General features: G+C 41.3%; 1 protein-coding gene across 3 annotated transcripts in view; it reads left to right on the forward strand.

Annotated features, from left to right (window-relative positions):
* Napb (NSF attachment protein beta) overlaps positions 1-19,164 on the forward strand; it is a 40,861-nt gene that overhangs the window by 200 nt on the left and 21,497 nt on the right. For 2 of the 3 annotated variants that reach the window (XM_028756793.1, XM_028756813.1), the window contains exon 2: positions 17,833-17,912. In XM_028756793.1, coding sequence (XP_028612626.1) covers positions 17,833-17,912 — 80 coding nt within the window. The remainder of the gene's footprint in view (positions 1-17,832; positions 17,913-19,164) is intronic. The other variant, XM_028756804.1, reaches the window with a different exon arrangement.

Consider the following 19,164-nt stretch of genomic DNA (forward strand, 5'->3'; position numbering starts at 1 on the left):
TGCTTAGGGTTCCGGGATTCCCAGTGGCCCACCCTCTGTTTTGGGTCCCGTCGCACCCAGGGCCTCATCGCATCCCTTGAGTCGTGTCTGGGGGGGGGGGGTCTCTCCAGTCTGCACACACTGCAAGCTGCAGAACCTTTTGGGGATCCTCAGGCCTTGGGCACCCCTCACCCACACCCGAAGAACCCCTATCTCTCAATCCCCAGGCACCCTTAAACAACCCAGAGATCTTGAACACGTCCTCGGAGATCTCTGTGGTGCCCCCATGCTTCTTTCGTTGCCAACGGTCCCGTGCTGGCGCCAGGGTCCGCGCCGAGCTGCCCCTTCGAGGATGCCACCCCTCCTAGTGGACCAGATTCATTAATTTCTCCTGGTCGAGCAGTAAATCACCCGAGGGAGCCAGGACTGTGAGGTTCTGGAATTCAGCCTAGAGCTTGGCATCCGCTGGCGGCTCATGGGGAGCGGGAAGTCTGCGCCCCTGTATCCCGGGCACTTGCCCACTGGCCTTGGCCCAAGGGCCTTGAAATCATTTCCTCCTTAGTGTGTTTTTCATTTTCCAGAGTGCCTTGTATCCGTAGTTCGGGCCTCCCGGTTGATGAACTGTATGTAACATTGCTCCTGTTTAAAGTCAGTATCCTTTGGGAACCCCGTGATTTTGTATAATTCTTACATGCTGTGGTAGGGAAGGGTTTACATTCTGAGCTTTCAAAAAGCAGAGCCTGTATTGAGAGCTTGTGGAAGAATTCTAGGCAGTTGATTATGCGAATGATTCAGCTGTTTATGACAGTGGTAGAAATTACGTGTGCCTCTTTTTTTCCCCCGTTTGAAAGTGAAAGATCTGTACCAAGAACAGGTTTTAATTATCGGGAAGGACAAGTGTCACATACTTAAGTGCTGTAAAAATTCAGTTTAGACACCAAGTTCTGAAAACACACCCAGTGAGCTTTTGACTTGTATTTTTACTTTATTCATTTGACTACTGATTACATTAATTATTATATAATAGTTTAATTGAACCCCATTATGTTTCCATCTCCAGGAAATGCTTAGGGTCACTTTGATACAGTTTATGGTACCATGGTCTGCCAAGATAGAGGAGGAGACCATCCTTGGAGACCTCTAAGGACATTTGTCACTGCTAGGTCTTAAATTTCTCATATAATATGAAGCTTGACACTGTAGGTGTGAGTTACAGATACTGCTTCCCCTTTAAAAGAGGAAAGGAGCACTGCAGGTGCCGAAGACTAATTCCTGTCTGTGAGTCTCAAAATACACAACATTCATTCAGTTCATGTGAAATTTAATGGCACAGTACCTCACCTTGGGAGATGATGCTAATACACATTTCAAATCAGGCTCTGCTTCCTCGAGCGAGTTATGGACCTTTATTTTGGTCAAGAGGAACATTGTTTTGAGAAAACTAGGTCAAATCTTGAGACATTCATCAAAAAGTATTTTGAGGAATCCTTTATTTTTGAAGAAACATCTTTTTGGCTGTAGCTGTCCTGTCAGTGGCAGGCCATGTAGCAAGATTTTCATTTCCCATCCACACTCTATGTGGAGTCACATAGAAGCAGCAGTTCAGGTTCTTCTCATGGGGTTTGGAACCTGGAAGGGGTTAGCTTTGCTTCTTTGGGCCTCAGCTTCTTCTGCTGTCACCCAGTGTGTCTCATGATTAATAATCAATGAGTTTGTAAAATACTTAGACGTGTGGATGTTGGAAATGGCTGTGGGATGATTATCCACATACTCATCAAAGCTGGCGACCCCTCTTATCAAGGAAGCAGAAGGGCAGATGGATTGAGTTTTGCAGGATTTCAGAGCCAAAAGTGTGGTCGCTACCCTTAATGAGTAAATACCCTAAAGAGTTTTAGCCTTTGAAAGGACACTTTCAAGTGTCCTTTGCCCTGTGAGGACTGGGAGGTTTCCAGTCATATTGCTTCCTGAAAAGCTTAGAAGAATATGTAGAGCTTCATGAGGTTCATCATAAGCAAATAAGTATTTGAAACACCAAATTAGACCTGTTTCTCTGTTAGTTACAGTGGGAGGACTACAGTTCTGTATCAGTTTTAGATGTTTGAGGTCCTGTGGGTGTGACATTGCAAGCATTTGCCATCACCTTACATGTTGCCCTGCCCCGCCTCTCTTTGGTTCTCTCCCTCATTTACAGTAGTATTATCCATCCCCGTGTGAGACTCTCAAGTTAACAGGCAATTAATAATGACAAGTATCATCAGCGTTCCTGTTTAAAAGATGGACAGGTGACGATTTAAGGATGTGTCAAGACATTTAAAAAGGCATTTGGCTTATTGCAGATGTTCCACGTCACTGACCGTTAATCTCCTAACTGCAGATTAAAGCGTAGCTTGACTTCATCTCCTGTATCCCAAACACTGCTTTTGTGATAATACTATGTTCTCAGTATTGTTACATAACTCTGCCTTTCTGTTATTGCTTTAGATGGAAATATGCATAGAAATTCACAAGAATGGGTCTATTGAATGTTTTTTCAGCCTGGTAGCTGGAGGTTGGAAGACGCATCAGTACAATTTTCCCCCAGCAAGGCCTCTTGCAGCTCCCCTACAAGAAAACAGTTTAGAAGGAATGCAGACATGCCTGCAACCAATATTCCTTCTGTTTGGTTTTCTGTGTTATTCCAAGTTAAAGAGTAACTGTTTTTGTGTTTTGGTTTGTTTGTTTGTCTATTTTCAATTTTTCTGAAAAGCACAGTATAAAACCACCACTGAAAAAGCCAAAATTTCACTTAGTGGATTGTCAGAGCTGAGCTGCAGAAATCTGTAGTTAATTTCAAACTTTAATTTAGCATCTCAACGAACTGCTAGAATGATCTTAAGCTGGCCAAACTGACAATAGGGTACGTTCGAAGTGCAGACTTCCTTACTATCTTCATTTGTTGCTAGGGGAACATGCATTGAGGGTGTGTGGCACAGTGCACATTGAAGAAAGCCATACTTAGGGAATGATAGGAAAATTTTTCTGGGCTTCCTTTGTTTGTTCCTTTCTTGTTTGTTTGTTTGTTTGTTTGCAGTGCTGGAGATGAAACCCTAGGCCTTATACATTGTTAGGCGAATACTTATCCTGCCACTGAACTATATATATTATTCTCAACTCCCTGATGGTTCCTTTACAATGTTCCTCAATCTCAGGGATAATAAAAGAGGTGGTCTCAGTATAAATTTAATAAGGGATCCTTTTGTGTTATTGCAACTAAGATAAGTCTACTTAATAACTGTGAAGATTCAGATATTTCTTAGATGCTGTAGACTATATCCATATTGTTCCCTTGTTTTTATTTCACTGAAGATTGTTTCCATGGTTAACACAGTCATGTGATAGCTTTGAGAGAGAGCATTTACATCTTTCTCAGTTATGATTAATACTTAAATGTAGATTCAGTTTTTTTTCCATTGATCATCTGGATGTGGTGGCATACACCTTAAGATCCAGCATTAGGGAGGCAGAGGCAGGTAGATCTGTGTGAGTTCAGGGCCAGCCTGGTCTACATAGTGAGTGCCAGGACAGCTAGGGCTATGTAGAGAAACATCTCAAAAACAAACAACAAACAAACAAATGAAAAAGAATAGGAAAAAGTAAACAACGACAAAAAATCATTGTTGTGGTCACCCATTCCTGTAATCCTGTAATTGTAATTCCTACAATCTAGAGGCTATAAAGCAGGAGGATCTTGAGTTTCCTGTCAGCCCGTCTCAAATACAAGACAGGAAATATAGACAAAGATGTAAGGTACAGTATAAGACACATAAGAGTATTTGTGTATATTTCTTATAAGAAGTAAGATGTGGAAAGTTGTGTATAGAAAAATAATAATACTTGCCATTTAAATCTGTAATTCTGGGATTTTTTTATTTCAGATTTTTTTCAAATATTTCTTATTTCTGAGAATTATTCATGAGTGATTGTAAATAATATTACCCTGTCCTGGCTGATTATGTCAACTTGACACAAGCTAGAGTTATCTGGTAAGATGAACTACAGTTGAGAAAATGTCTCCCTAGATTGGTCTGTAGGCAACTCTGTAGGCATTTTCTTGATTTAATGATTAATGCAGAGTGGAAGAATACAGCCCATAGGACCTACGTTATATATGAAAGTGGGCTGAGAAAGCCATGAAGAGCAAGCCAGTAAGCAGTATTCTTCCATGGGTTTTGCTTCAGGTTCTGCCTCCAGGTTCCTGCCTTGGCTTCCTTCAGTTAACTAGGACTTGGGACATGTAAGCCAAATAAACCATTTTCAGTCTCAAGTTGCTTTTGATCACTGTGTCTTATCACAGCAATAGAAACTCTAAGATATCTAAACTGGCAAATTTTTTTTTTTGAAATAGCAAGAAAATGGTGTATACCAAGAGTGTCCATGTCACCAGATCACAGCGTCATTCTAGTCAGTCATAGGACCTTATACACTGTAAGGCCTTCAGAACTGGTAAAAATCAGCATGACATTCTAAAACACTTCAGCTCCTCAAACAGTTCACAGGAAGTTCAAGGTTGGAATTAGAATTTCAGAATGTTAGCTTTTCTGTTTTCAAGTAGAACTTATCAAAACAATAAAAATCTTACATATAATTAGTCAATATTGTTTGAATTAAGGCATATTTTTCATGGTAGGGAACTCCTGTTTTACTGGGTATTTTTCATCATGTTTTATTTGAAAAGCCTTATCAATATCTGTGGAGATAAAAATTATTTTTCTCCTTCAAATTACCAATATCTTGATTAGTGGGTGGGTTCCTGTTAAACTATCTTTCCATTCTTGGAATAAACTCCTCTTGAGTTGCTTTGAGGGTCTTACTGTAGCCCAGGCTGGTCTCAAATTTGTGATGAGTCTGCTTGAGCCTCCCAGAGTTAGGGTAACAGACTATGTTTGGTTTTACACAGTTTATTTAGTTATTTTACGTATGATTCTTTGTGTATAGCCTTTATCAGGTTGAAATCTTGAGGTTGTAAGTGCCTCAGAAAAGGAGTTTAGGTGTTTCTCTGTTTTCCTATTTTTTTTCTTTTATGGATTGTATAGCTACACTTATAGTGAAACTGTTGGGTTTCTAAGTGTGTATTTTCATTTGTTTGTTTGTTTTTAACATGTGTGGTCTATATGCACACACCCAGAAGCCAGAGGAGAGTGACATATGTCCCTCCTCTAACACGTTCTGCCTTATTTTCTTGAGAAAAGGTATGTATCTTACTGAACCTGGCATAATGCTGATGGCCAGCATACACACCAGTAGTACTCCTGTCTCCTCCCTGCACAGTGCTGGGATTACAGATGTGTGTATTGTCATTCCCAACACTGAGCATCTCCCTAGCCCGGTGAATACGTTTTTTCACTAACACTGTTTTTTTTTTAAATATTAAATATACTATTTGTACTAGACTCCATTTTAGCACATTATATTTTCTCAGAAAATTATCACTTAATCTAAAGTTTAAAAATTGACTTGCAGAGTTATGCCAGTATCTTTTTTAATTTCTAAGAGTGTTCTTTTTCAGTACTTTGTTTCTTGCTTCTTGGTGCTTACTTCTGCAGTATTATTTCTTCCGTCTTCTCCCACGATGCTCTGATCCTTTATCCTCCGGCAACCAGGAAGTATTCCTATCCGTTCCGCTGTTTGCATACCTTTTACCCCATTTCTGTTTCTGCCTTTGTTGCTTTGTTGCTTTTTTATTTTCCTTATCATTTATTTTTCCCTCTGGCTCTTTTTTTGCTGTCTCTAGTTTGCTTATATGAATCTGATTTAGATGTGAAGACTGGTTTCAAACTTCTGGTATATGGTTTTTGGTTTGGTTTTTGACCACCTTTTAAAAGTCTTTTTTATTTATTTTTTATTTTACACATATAGGTATTTAGCCTGCATGTATGTCTTCACCACATGTGTGCCTGGTGCCAAGGAGACCAGAAAAAGGTGTCAGATCTTCTGAAACTGGAGTTATAGACAATTGTGAACTGCCTTATAGGTACTGGGAATTGAATCTGTGTCCTCTGTTAGAGTAGCTGAGGCAACTCTTCAGCGCTCTGGTGCATTCCTGGCTCTGTATCCTAAGCCTTTCAGAAGAGCCTTACATTAGCTGTGCCCCTTCTGTGGCTCTGTTTTGGAGCAAAGCTGCAAGTGATATTGATGTGACTGGTTCTCACCTGTTGAAGCACTTTGTTGGATTTACTGTATTTTACAGTTTATCTGATTCCTTTGTGATCTCTCTTTTTTTTTAATTTGGAGATCTTTGTGGTTTGTTCAGCTGTTACATTTATGCCATAAAGCTTTTAAAAATAGTTCAGCTCCTGTTCCTTACTTAGGCCCCTGTTCTTTCATTTGTTCTGGAAAACACCTATTCCCCATGTGCTTGAGAGTGTGTGTACCTTCTCCTTCCTCCACTGTCTGCTTTTGTTGGTTTGGTGTGGGAGTTTTGCTACTTGTATTTAGACAAAAAAAAATCCTTTGCATTTTTACTTTTTAATCTTTCTCATTATATCCTTTAGTCTTAGATCTGTAATAAAATGTATCTAGAGCTCACCCACTGACATTCTCTGGTCCTCTCTTAGTCTTCTTGAAGTTCTGGGTTCTGTCAGTGTCGTGTGAGAAATGGCTTGACCAGCTATTTGATAGCAGTGTGACTTTGTTTCCCTCTTGAGTTCTTGGGAAATTCAGCTGTCAGCTGTGTATGCTAGCACTGAAACCTATCCTATCTTGATTTTTTAGGTTTGTAAGCACCTTTGCCCAGAGATTTTCTTTGTTTATAGAATTGAATAGCTTACCAGGATTTCTCAGTGGACCTTAGTACAAGGTTGACAGGTTCAGTGTTTGGATTTGTATCTTGGGAAAATTTTGGGGAATTTTCCGAGATTCTGGTTGAAACATTTGTTTCCTCTTCCCTCTTTTGGTGGACTACGTTCATGGAGTCAGTCAGTCTTCTGGATTGCCTGCCACTGAGTCCAGCAGGACTTGCCTTGACCCTCTTAAGGAGCAGCAAGGAGAGAATGAAGAAAGGACAGGCACATAGACACACCTACAGAAAAGCTAGGATCAGGTGGGCCTTGCTCTGATAGAGGGTACCAACTATGCAACAATCCAGAACCTCAGTGTGATTGCTGCCTATAGTACATGGAGGAGGGATTTGCTAGTCTTGGTAAGAACTCTCTGTACAGTTTCAGGCTGTAGGAAGGCTTTGCCACTTACTCTGAGGCTGACCCATGTGGGGAAGGCTTTGCCAATTTCTCATGGATCTGAGATGTTGGATCCTAGACATAGCCAAGCTCATGTCAACAATACACATTCATCCAAGATGTCCTTGGCTCCCCACAGCCAGCAGCAGTAATGGTAGCAGCATGGGCTTCTGTAGTAGGAGAGGAGGGGTATGAATCTTAGCTGGCTTCTTAGGCTTTGCTGCTGTACAGTTGGGTACAGTGTCCGGAAGGAGTGTCACTGTGGAGTAATAGTTAAAGACCGCCTTCCTTAGGCAAGACTGAACTGATCCTTGCTGCTAGATTGCCTTGCCTTCTTTCCTTGCTCTGCCACCTGGTAAAGAGTCCCCTCCCTCACTCCCAAAAGTCGTCTTCTAGAGACTGTGGCTCTGTCCAAGGCACTCTTTTTCAGTTTCCTGAACTGACCCTGCCTGGCCTTGGAATTGCTCGGTCAGGACTCCCTTGCTGGGGAGTGGTTCTCCCTGAATCGTAGCACTTCGGTCCTCCTGACTTGCACCAGGAGCCATGCACACTGGCTTTGTTTCTCCCCAGCTCCATTTAAGTGGAGGTTTACTATGTGCAAGATGTGTTTGTAAGTTTATATTTAGGCAACATTATCCTTTGGGAATTATAGCAGTTATTAATATTTTATAAAGATTGGAATTCAGTTCAAAGATTGCATTGTATAAAGGTACATTTTTTAAGATAAAAATTTCACTGCGTAGCTCTGGCTGTAGTTCACTATATAGATGCAGCTGGCATTGAACTCACGCTCAAGCCTCTGCCTCCTGAGTGCTGGGATTAAAGGTGTGTGCCACCACACCTGGAAAATGCATTTAGAATGTCACTAGTCAGATCCGGTTTTGTAGAACTAGTTTGTAAGTTTATTGAATTGATGCTATCCTTTGCCTTTTTTTTAGGTATTTACCTATCTTGTTGGGTTTTTTTTTTTTTTAACTACCTTCTGTTATTGGCTCTTATTGGCACATTATAGGCACATTGCCTATCAAGGTGGAGCTTCAGAGCATTGCCAGAAGTCCAGTTAGCCTTCTCAACTACCTTTACCTATCCCATTATCTTATTCAGGAAATTAAACTCAACTAATACTTTCGTTAGCCAGTTTGTTAAGTGTGGCATGTTCTTTTTGAGACTCCATGATCCCCACGCCCTACCCCCGTAAATAGACAGAAATAGTGAAAAGGTCTCGGAAAGTTGAACCTCAATGTATGGGAGTGAGCTTTGAGGAGTCATGTTGCTGGCACGTGCTTGCGTCAACCTGGGTGCTTCTCTTTCTCCCCTGGCCTGACTGCCTCTCTGAGCAGGCTGTGAATGGCATTTTCTGCAAGTGGTCTGACCCAAGCCCTGGACTTTTATGCTGAACATTGAGCTCTGTCATCAGTTAATAGAAAACTGAAGGAACTTTTGATGGCTGCCTCCCCTCTCCCTTGGCCTGGGAGTATCTAAAGAATATCTCCCTTCTACTACCTGTTTAATAAATATATTGTTTTCAGTTGGCACATAAATGTACAACAATGTGAAATTTCAGTATTAACTGTATAGTGCAGACCAGAGCAGTTGTCAAAATTAATCATCCCAGATACTTATTATATCTCTCTGTGGAGAAAATTCAGAATTGTCTCTACTGGCTATTTTGAAATGTTGTCAACAGTATTTATCCTGTGAGACATTCTTCCATGTGATCACCTACGCGCCTGAACCTGTTAATCATCCCCCCCACCCCCGCCTTCTGCCCCATAACTCTTCCCAAACCTTGGTAACTACAAATCTATTCCATACTTGGGTTTTAGTCAGGTGCTCAGCACACCAGAAGCAGGGGATGGAAGAAAGAAAAGCAGAATTAATTAAGTGAACTTTAAGATAGTAACAAGCGCCAAATCACACTGAGATGCTGAGAACTTGGTAGTTACTCAGTCCTTAAGGCAGTTCCTAAACATTAAGAGTAACCCCAAAGAAGCTGTCTCTCAGTTTTCTTGGTGAATAGTCTGTTTCTGGCATCTTCAGTATCCTGAGGTCTTCATTATAGCTCAGGTTTCAATTTCATGACTTTGTGCAATGGCTTCTCAGAGCCTTCCTGCAGGGGATCTAGCCACATGCTGCCTTGTTGCAGCATCTTTTAAGACTTTAGAGCAAGCCTTTATGACCCCATTACTTGCATTTTTCATCCCTCCAAAACCATTACCTGTGTACAGTGCCAGATTCTGCTTACTTGGGATGTAGCCTGTCCCCTTAGGCCATGGCTGCAGTGGTCTAAACTTAGGAGAACACTTCTCCAGGTGGGTCTGTTAGAGCAAGTTACCCTGGAGGCTCTCTGTCAAACTTTCTTCCCTCTCCTTTTCTCCTTCCTCTTCCTTCTTTCTAAGCCAAGGCATCATGTAGCTCCCACCGGCCTTAAATTCACTAAGTAACTTAGACTGTAGTAGTATGCATCTGTAATCCCAGCACTCCTATGAGGTGGAGTGCGGAATAGAGACATAAGAATCAACTGGAAGCTCTCAGGCCAGCAAGTCTGGAGTATGCAACCTAGCAGCAAAATCAGGGGAGACTCCACTTCAAAGAGGTGAAAGGGAGAATCAATTCCTGAAAGTTGTCCTCTGACCACTACATACTCACCTGAAGTCTGATACACACAAATACACATATAAAATTATTTTATTAAAGCTTTATTGTAATACACTTGTATGAGGAAAACAGGCAACAAGATTAATTATATCTAAAGTCTATGAATCTCAGTGAACTTTAATACAGAATAAAAATAGTTTTAAAATACAGGGTTTTCAAACAAGTTCTGGAGTTCTTTGTGTGTGCAGCCATGCTCCCCAATCCCACCCCACACACACACTCTAAGACTCTTTTCCTATTTCTATTCTTTTCCCTGTATCTGTGATTTCTCTTTCTTGGCTCTAGTCTCTTTAACATGTGCAGATGCTTTCTCCAAGCCCACGTTACCCACATCTTTTATTCTTTTGGTTTTTCGAGACAAGGTTTCTCTGTGTATCTCTGGCCATCTTGGAACTCTCTCTCTCTCTCCAGGCTGGCCTGGAACTAAAAGATCCAATTGCCTCTGCCTCCCAAGTGGTGGGATAAAGGGTGTGTGCCACCACCACCCGGCTGCCTGTGGGTTTCAAACTGCTCATATTCCTTTCCTCTAGAAACTATACTTTTCTGATCTTTCTACTCTACTGGTCCACCTGAATCTGGTTAAAAGCACCAAGCAGTGACCATTCTATAGCCTGGATATTATTGTGTCTTGAAATTCTACAAAATACATAGTCTATTACTTTTTAATTCACCCTCACTCAAGTTTTCAGGACATGACAGACCACAGCCAGATTCTTTGCCAGAATGTGCTACAAATGGCCCTGTTACTGATAGAGTCCTTGTTTCTCTCTGAAACCCAGTGAGTCACACCCTCACTGTTCACATTTATATCAGCATTCTTCTCTACCCCCACTGCCATAGCACATTCATCTCTAGTTATAGCACCCCAGGGCTCTGCTAGTCTGTGTCTCCAGTCCTCTCCATATTACTCCTGCAAGTCAGCCACATGATCAAGTTTATCGTTGCAATAACCCCACTTCTAGTACAGACTTTGTATTATTTACTTTTTGCTGTGACAGTATATCTGACAAAATCAACCTAAGAATTTATTTGGCTCGAGGTTTGAGAGAAGTCCATCCTGGTAGAGGTGTGATAGTAGGTGGTTTCATGACTACAGGATCATGTGGCTGGGACTCCTCACCTATGGAACAGGAAGCAGAGACCGTACAGGAAGCAGGGTCCTGCTATAAATATCAAGGCCCACTCAGGTGACCCCCTTCCTCCATCAAGGTCAACCTAAAGGTTCTACAACCTTTATTTTATTAATTGTTTTATATATATATATATTAATATATATTCATTCTGCTTAGTCTGTATAATGCATGTATGTATGCATATAGGGCTGACCATTTAAAATTGGATAATCAGTTGGTAGTGCTTCCTAGGGAAGACTATTTCTCTCACTCCCATTCCTTAGTCACTTGTCATTCTTTGTGAAGGGTTGAAACCTTGTGGGCTTTATCCCCCCATCTACGTTGGTATGTCTGTTGTTATTTTTGTTCAGCTCATGTTTAGGCTGTGATGTTGGTGAGACTTCATGGTTATAGCTTCTGATGTTGCTAGGAGACAGTAATCTTATACAAACTCCCTGATTGACTCTTAAAATCTTTCTGTTCTCCCTTACTCAGTATTCCCTGAGCCTTAGGGGAGTTGTTTTATAGATGTATCCATTGGGACTGGGTTCCACAGGTCTGTTTTTATTGGTCATGGGTTTCTATAATGGTCTCCATCTTGTTGCAAAGAGAGGTTTCCTTGAAGAGTGGTGAAGACTAGACTTATCTGTAAGTAGAAGGACAAACATTTAGAATGTACAAGTTATGCTTTTGCTGTTTAGTAAAGTGGAAGTTGTAGGTGCTTCTTCAAGATCTATCTATGACTTCACTAGCCCTGGTTAGTGGCTAGGTTTCCAATACCAGGTAGATATCCTTCTTGTTGATCAGGTCTTAAGTCTAATTAGAGAGCTGTTGATTACTGCCATGGTATGAATGCTAGTATTGCATCCCCTAGGGTTATAGTGTCACTGGTTCATCTTTTTGATTCATAGGCATCATAGCTGAGTAGGACTGTTCATTGCCTGCCTTTTTTGGACACTTGCTTGGTGCTTTTTGGTACCATAAATGCTAGTCCTCAAGGAAGAGGCATTCAGGTCAGTTCCAGCTCAGGTGTCTTTGGGCCCTGAGTTTGAAGTGTATGGTGTCTTCAGCAAAAGAGACTTTCCTTTCACCCCTTGGAGGCAATCAGTGGCAATATCAGTAGCCTGTGATATTTGAGACATTAGCCAACCAACAGCTCAAAAGAGGGCTTTTCATGCCTGGTTTTAGATGTTTTGTTATATGATCTTTGACTTTTGGAGGGAACATTTTCAACCAAAGTAAAAAAATTTCGTGTAAACAATGTAAACATATTTATATAGACTTATGTGCATTATAGGTTATTTAAGGAAGATAGTTACTAGTATGATTTCTTAGGACTTTTTTAGAATTTCTTACTGTTATTTTATCCTCTCTCCTTTTCCAGATTTATGGCAGAGATACTTTTAAACAGAGAATGAGTGTATTTGTCTCTCTTTTCTCAATATTTTCTATTTTTGCTTGCTACCTTGAGGAGCACATGGACAACTTATTTAAAATTGTTATGTGAAACTGGGCTCACTACTGCATGTCTGGAATCCCAGAACCTGAGAGGCAGAAGGATCTTGAGTTTAAGGCTTGCCTGGATTATATAGAGCAAGACCTTGTGTCAAAACAGACATCAGTAGCACCCTCCCCTCCCCAAACAAAACAGAAAACAAACTCATCAGCAGTAAAACCACCACCACCAGCAAGAACAAAAAAAAAAAAAAAAAAAACGGTGATATGTACAGATTCTTCCATCAACATACTTAGCAGCCATTGCTGTCATTGTAACCTGTGTGTGGGGCCCTGGTCTGACCTCTTGCTGCAGGTTAGGCTAAGGAGATATTCCTGCTAGTGAAGAAAAAGTGTTGTCCTGGGTGACAGCCTCCTCCCTATACATCTCACCATCATCCCAGTAATAAGCACAGTGGTTCTTGCCTTTGTCTTTGTAGTAGCCCTCAGGGTATCCAGATCATAGACCTGAATTCTCTCCGGTTGTGACTGCACACTGATACATTGCCATAGCTGTAATTATTTGAGATATTTCTACTCTAATATCTTGTGATTTTAGAGGCAGTTTTATTTCTGCCTCTACAGTTGTCACCTTTTCCTTTTGGGTACATCTCATGATGTGTGTGCCATTAATTCACTCCAGTCTACTTTGATACCTCCCTCCTCCCACCCACAGTTTTAAAATAGTTTGTATTATAGTTGCCAGTGTGCTCTGTGCTCCACACAGTGATTACTTGGGGTGGGGAAATACTAGGACTTGAGAAGATTTGAGGATTAATTAACTTCTGACAGTCTTGCTTTTCACTGGCTCTTAGACAGCTGCCTTGGGACTTGATCTACAATGGAACAGGATGGAGCTAGAGGTGCTGTCTCAGGCATCTTCACCCCCAAAGTACAAGGTTTTGTGAACACTCTGACATCCCTCCATTGTGTTGTCTGGTACATACTGACTGACCTCAGCAGCTGTTTGCTCAGTAAGTGGCCACGAAGCTTAGGCCTCTGAAATGAAGGGGTGCCAGGCTGAGGCCTCAGGTGGAGCCAGGTCTTGTACCTGCTGGACTTTCCCTTCTTGGTGTCTCCTTGTTCAAGGTCAGAAACTTCTGATCCCAAAGGATGCTTACTTTAGCTCAGTTTATCTTTTTTCATGCCACTTTGGTGCCATATGCTGGCATCATGTTACCTCATAGCAGAGATTCTTTTAAAACACTGTTGTGTCTCCAAGAATATTCTGCTCTCTGTGGAGCTCAGAGTAGCCATCAGCTCAATTATTTGAATTTAAATACTGAGTATTGGTCTTTAAAACTTGAAATATTTAGTGTTCATGTATATAAAGTACTGATTGAGGTATTTTTAAGGACATTTTCCAAAAGTTATATAGTTTTGTTTGTGGGGTCTGTTATTTTCCTTCCATCTTTACATGGTTTGGAAATTGAATTTAGGTTGACAGACACAGCAGCCTACCTTTTATTTTTATATAGCTAGCTATTGCTTAGCCACCTCACTTGGATACAAAAGTTAATGTGCCCCAGGCTGGCCTGAGACACATTGTATTGTGGATGATAACCTTGAACTTCTGATGCTGTTGCCTTTACTTCCCAAGTGCTGATATTACAGATATGGGCCTTTCTGTGCAGTTTAGATGGACTGGATAAGGATTGTACCCAGGGCTTTGAGCACTAGGCAAGCACCCTGCCAGCTGAGCCATATCCCAGCCTATATTCTGGTTGTTTTGTTTTTTGATGAGTCTTCTTTAGGTGGTTTGTTGTTGTCTATTTGTTTTGAGACAGGTTCTCATGTAGCACAGACTGGCCTCAAACTCACTGAGGATGACCTTAAATTTCTGATCATCATGCCACTACCTTCTAAGTTTGGGAGCTTCAGGTACATCCTTGACTTTCTTCATTTTTTTTTTTAAGATTGATTTTTGTGTGTCTGTATGAGTACTGTGCATATGAGTGCAGATACGTTTTGAGGTCAGAGACCGTGGCATCTGTATCTAGAGTTACAAACTGTTGTGAGCCATGCAGTGTGGGTACTTGGAACCAAACTCAGGTCCTCTGCAAAAGAGGTGTGTGTTCTTAACCACTAAGCCATCCTCTCTAGTATTGAGAATATGCGTGGTAATTCTGGTCAGAACTGTGTCTCTTGATCTAATCCAGCTAGCTCATTCAGCCTTCTCACAAAGATCTCGAGATTTGAAGTCAGGAGTCAGCTACACCACTGTACTGAGTGACCATGGCAAGCTGCTGATCTTTAGATGACAGTCTGTCTTCTGTGAAATGAAGGAAGTATTCTCTCTGGTTATTATAATAATTTAAAAAATGACCTGATGTGGCAATATCTGGATGTGAGCTTAGCACAGCACACAAGTTCTGTTGTTTGCATCTTGAAAGTAGAATAAGGTACATTTTAATTAAGCTAGTTTTATTTAGAAACTTAATAAGAATGACTGCACTGCACTGTAATTACAATTCAAGATTCCGGGTACTTGACAGAAAAACAAGACACAGGGAAGGCCGGCTCATGTTAACTGTGACTAAAAGTGAGAAACTGCTCGTGTGAGGAATTTACCACTAGGGAAGCCTATTAGTTCATTGCTTTTTAGAAAAAAATAAGAAAGAAGAAAGAAATGTAGATGGATTGGAGAGTTGGCTGACAGGTTAGGAGTACTAGCTCTTCTTCCAGAGGATCTGGGTTCAGTTCTCCGAACCTACATGGCAGTTCACAACCATCTGTAATTCCAGATTCAGGGAATCTGACACCCTCTTCTAGCTTCTGCAGTAGACACTCACATACGTAAAGGAAGCAAGTCTTTAAAAGAACTTTAACGTAGATTTGAAATAGAGAAAGGGGACCTGAAGGCTGAGGTTGAAAGCTTTCCTTTCCTTTTTGGAACAGCTTGATGACATCCTGTCATTTCTGTGTGACATGACCCCAGGCCATTTTATTTGGCAGCCAGGAGTAGCAGTGTTATTGAGATATTATTCACCTAGCAAATACTTTACCTGTCTAAAGTGCTCACATTTGCATGATCAAACGTTTGCATATTAGAGCGGCGCAACCATGAAAAACACCAACCCCAAATGAAACCATGCACCCTTTGCTTGTGGCACTCCTTCCTGCCTTTCCCCAGAGCTCTCAGCTCTAGATGTCTTAAGTCTGGTTTGTGACTTCACAACAGAATGCCTGAGACTGAGTAGTTTAAAGGGTTGGATTTCTGAATTCTGGAGACTAGAACTTACAAAGTCAAGGTACTGACACCCCCTATGAGCCTTTACTGTCCTCACATGGTGGAAGTCTGCAGGGAGGGGACAAATGTTGTGCACTTGTTTGGCAGAGGAGCAAAGGAGAGAGATCCTACACAACCAGCCCTTGCTTTAGCTTTCTTAGTTCACTGACTGTGACCTACGCAAGCTCACTGGCCATGTCCTGGTTCACTCCCTGTCAAGTCTGTGTTTGCACTTTGAGGTCCTCATTGTATGTGCTGTAGTCAGTCTCTTGGGCCTTGGTTTTCCTATGTGAGTTTATATTTTCAGTGTAGACAGACAAGATAGATGTCTTGTGTGGAAGGGCCTGAGCTAATTAGAAGCAGAGTTGAATTTAGAAACTCTAAAAGGTAAACACCAAGTTAATTTGGCTTTATGTCTAAAGAAATTGCTGACTGTATAAAGCTGTCACTTAGAGGCCGAAGAGATAGTTCAGAGGTTAAGAGCACTGACTGCGCTTTCAAAGGTCCTGGTTCAAGTCTTGCTTCCACATTGTGGCTCAGAACCAACTATACCCTAGTTCAAGGAGCTCTGATGCCCCTTCTTTGCTCTGTAGGCACTTGCACATACATGATACACAAACATACATGCAAAGAAAACACTTAGATACATACAGTAATTTTTATAATTAAAAATAAATAAAAATTAGCTTATCAGTGGAATTAGCTACTCAGTGAAGAACTTTCTAGAACTACATGTACTCTAGCTGCTGTGGAGTGCCCTCTTCTCAAGATGTTACACAGTGATTTTCTGTACCTGGTGAGGCTGTGACTCTAAGGTCTTACCATATTGGAGACAGGCTGAACCGTGCCAGAGCTGACATGCCACACAGTGACAGAGCAACAAAATAATGTGGTAATTCCTCACTGCTGTTTCTGGTGTTTGTGGCTTTTGATGCAATTGGGGCATTGCTTTTGAGATAGTCTCACCGTTGAGCTCAGGCTGGCCTGGAACTCATCCTCCTCTTGCCTTTGTCACTCCAGTATGGGTGTTAACAGGCCTGGGCCGCCACATCTGGCACTAGGTGTTGTGCTAAACAGTTAAGGAATCCCAAGATAAAGTATCTATACCCTTCAAAATGTAATCTTCTTTAAGAAGTACACTTCTGATATAAAGAAATCTGTTTACCCTTCCTGATAGAAAACTTGCGTTAAAAAACTTTCAGATATATTTATTGTTTTGTGTATGAGTATTTTGTCTTACATGTATGTTTTCATACCATGTACATGCCTGCTGCCCATTGAGGTCAGGAGAGGGTATCAGATTCTCCTGGAACTAGAGTTACAGGTATGAGCCTTCATATAAGAGATAGGAACTGAACCCAGGTCTTCTACAAGAATAAGTGTCCTTAACCACTGAACCCTAAAACCTTCATTTGTTATACTCTCCAGTTACATTTGTAGACCTTGTATTTACCAAATCTTTGTCTGGGTGTTATTTTTATGGTATCTGCTGTGTGGTCCAGTGCAGTAACTTTAGCACTGCATTCCTCAGTCTCTTCATCTGGAATTTGGGATCAAAAAGAGTCTTTTAGTTTGTGTTTCCATTGTTGTGAAGAAATACCATAACTAGAGCAACACTTACAAAAGAAAACATTTCACTGGGGCTGGCTTACAGTGTCAGAGGTTTATTAGTTCACTGTCATCATGGTGGGAAACATGGCAGCATCTAGGCAGACATGGTACCGGAGGAGCTGAGAGTTCTATATCTTGCTCTGAAGGCAACAAGAGACTATATTCCACACTGGGTGGAGCTTGAGCTTAGAAGACCTCAAAGCCTGCCCCCAACAGTGACATATAAACTTCCTCCAGCAAGGCCACACCCATTCCTACAAGGCCTCGTCTAATAGTGCCACTCCCCAGGGGCCAAGCATTAACATGTAAGTCTATGGAAGTTATACCTATTCAAACTACTACAAAGAATAGCTGTTGTTTTGAACGGCTGTTAAGATGCTGTAGTCTGTCTTGTGCACAGAAAAGAGTTTCAGAGTTATATAATAATAATTATATAATAAAATAATAATCTCAATATTGCTTCAGTAAGAGAGGAGAAGCATGGATGGTTATTAACAAAAACAGAAATGTAACCTTGCATTTAAATTTCTCTTAGAGGAAACACAAGAATAGAAGAGGCATGTGAAATGTATACCAGAGCTGCAAATATGTTCAAGATGGCCAAGAATTGGAGTGGTATGTACAACATTTTGTTTGTTTACCAGGCAAATACTTTAAAAACAATTTGGTAGAAAGATAGGACTGTGTGTTCCCTTTAAAGAGTGAGACAAGCATTGGTGCTGAGAGGATTGTCATCTTGGGTAACTAACCTGGTTTCCAGGTTGAGCACTGGGACATTGTCTGTCTCAGCTTCTGTCAGTGCAGTAGGCTTCTCGTGTCTGAAAGCAAGAATTTTACGGACAGGGGAGGATAGATAGTAATCTTTTGTTTCTTAGAATTTTATTCCAGGGCCTTAATTATAGGAAAAGTCATTGAGAACTAACAAGATAGATGGAAAGCATTCTCTACCCTGAATCCACCAAGAACTGAGTGACAGTGGGAAACCTTTGCCTAGCACATTCCTTAAGGTAAGGCCTCAGAGGGAACAGGTTGGTAGGATGCTTCTCTCCATTCAAGGGTATTGCCCTTTCTAACACTAATTAGAGAGAATATGCATCTTCTTCCCTTGAAGAAAGAGACTTCTGTAGCTCAGATGGTGATGGGGTCGTTATGCAAGTGAACATAGAGGCAGCCTTGGGCCAGAGAGAACATAGGTCTCACCTTGGCAGACAGCTGTTGCAGGGCTAAAGTGGCTCCTGCCTTTTACTAGCTGCTGTTTCCTGTTGCCTTTAAGGAGATTCAAAGGAGAGGAAGATGCTTTCAAGCTAGGTGGATCTGAAAGGCTGCCTCTGACTCTGAAGTTTCTTTGTCAGCTTAGTTTGCAATAGAGCTTTAGTTAAAAGGGAAATGGAAGGATTTCAAAAGCACTTATGGCCACATTGTATTTTACTGAAGTACAAATGGAAGATAAACAGAATCATCCCAGCAGCCCATCTTTTCTGTTCAAGTCCTGTAATCACAAGTGAAAAGTGATCTTACCCAAGAGTGCTTACACATCTTTTCTAAAGGTCAGATTCTGGGAGATTCAGTGGGAAGGCCCTTATCCTTTATGTACCTGTGGAGGCCTTCCATGTACCCTCTGTCTGTTTCCAGGGTGGCATTCTCCAGCTAGTACCCAGTGTCCGCAGTGTCTCGGTTCTGTTTTGAGACAGTGCCTGACTGACTTTGTTGCCCAGGCTGTTCTGGAACTCATTATAAGCCCACATAGAACTTGTACTTGGAGCCATGGTCCTGCCTCAGTCTCCCAGGTGCAGGATAGTGGGCATGTGTCACTATGTTTAACTCCCAGTCTTACTGAGGCTGAGTAAGTCAGGTTATATACTGGGTT

The sequence above is a fragment of the Grammomys surdaster genome, unplaced genomic scaffold, assembly GCF_004785775.1.
Source record: "Grammomys surdaster isolate TR1022 unplaced genomic scaffold, NIH_TR_1.0 129, whole genome shotgun sequence".
Taxonomy (NCBI): Eukaryota; Metazoa; Chordata; class Mammalia; order Rodentia; family Muridae; genus Grammomys; species Grammomys surdaster.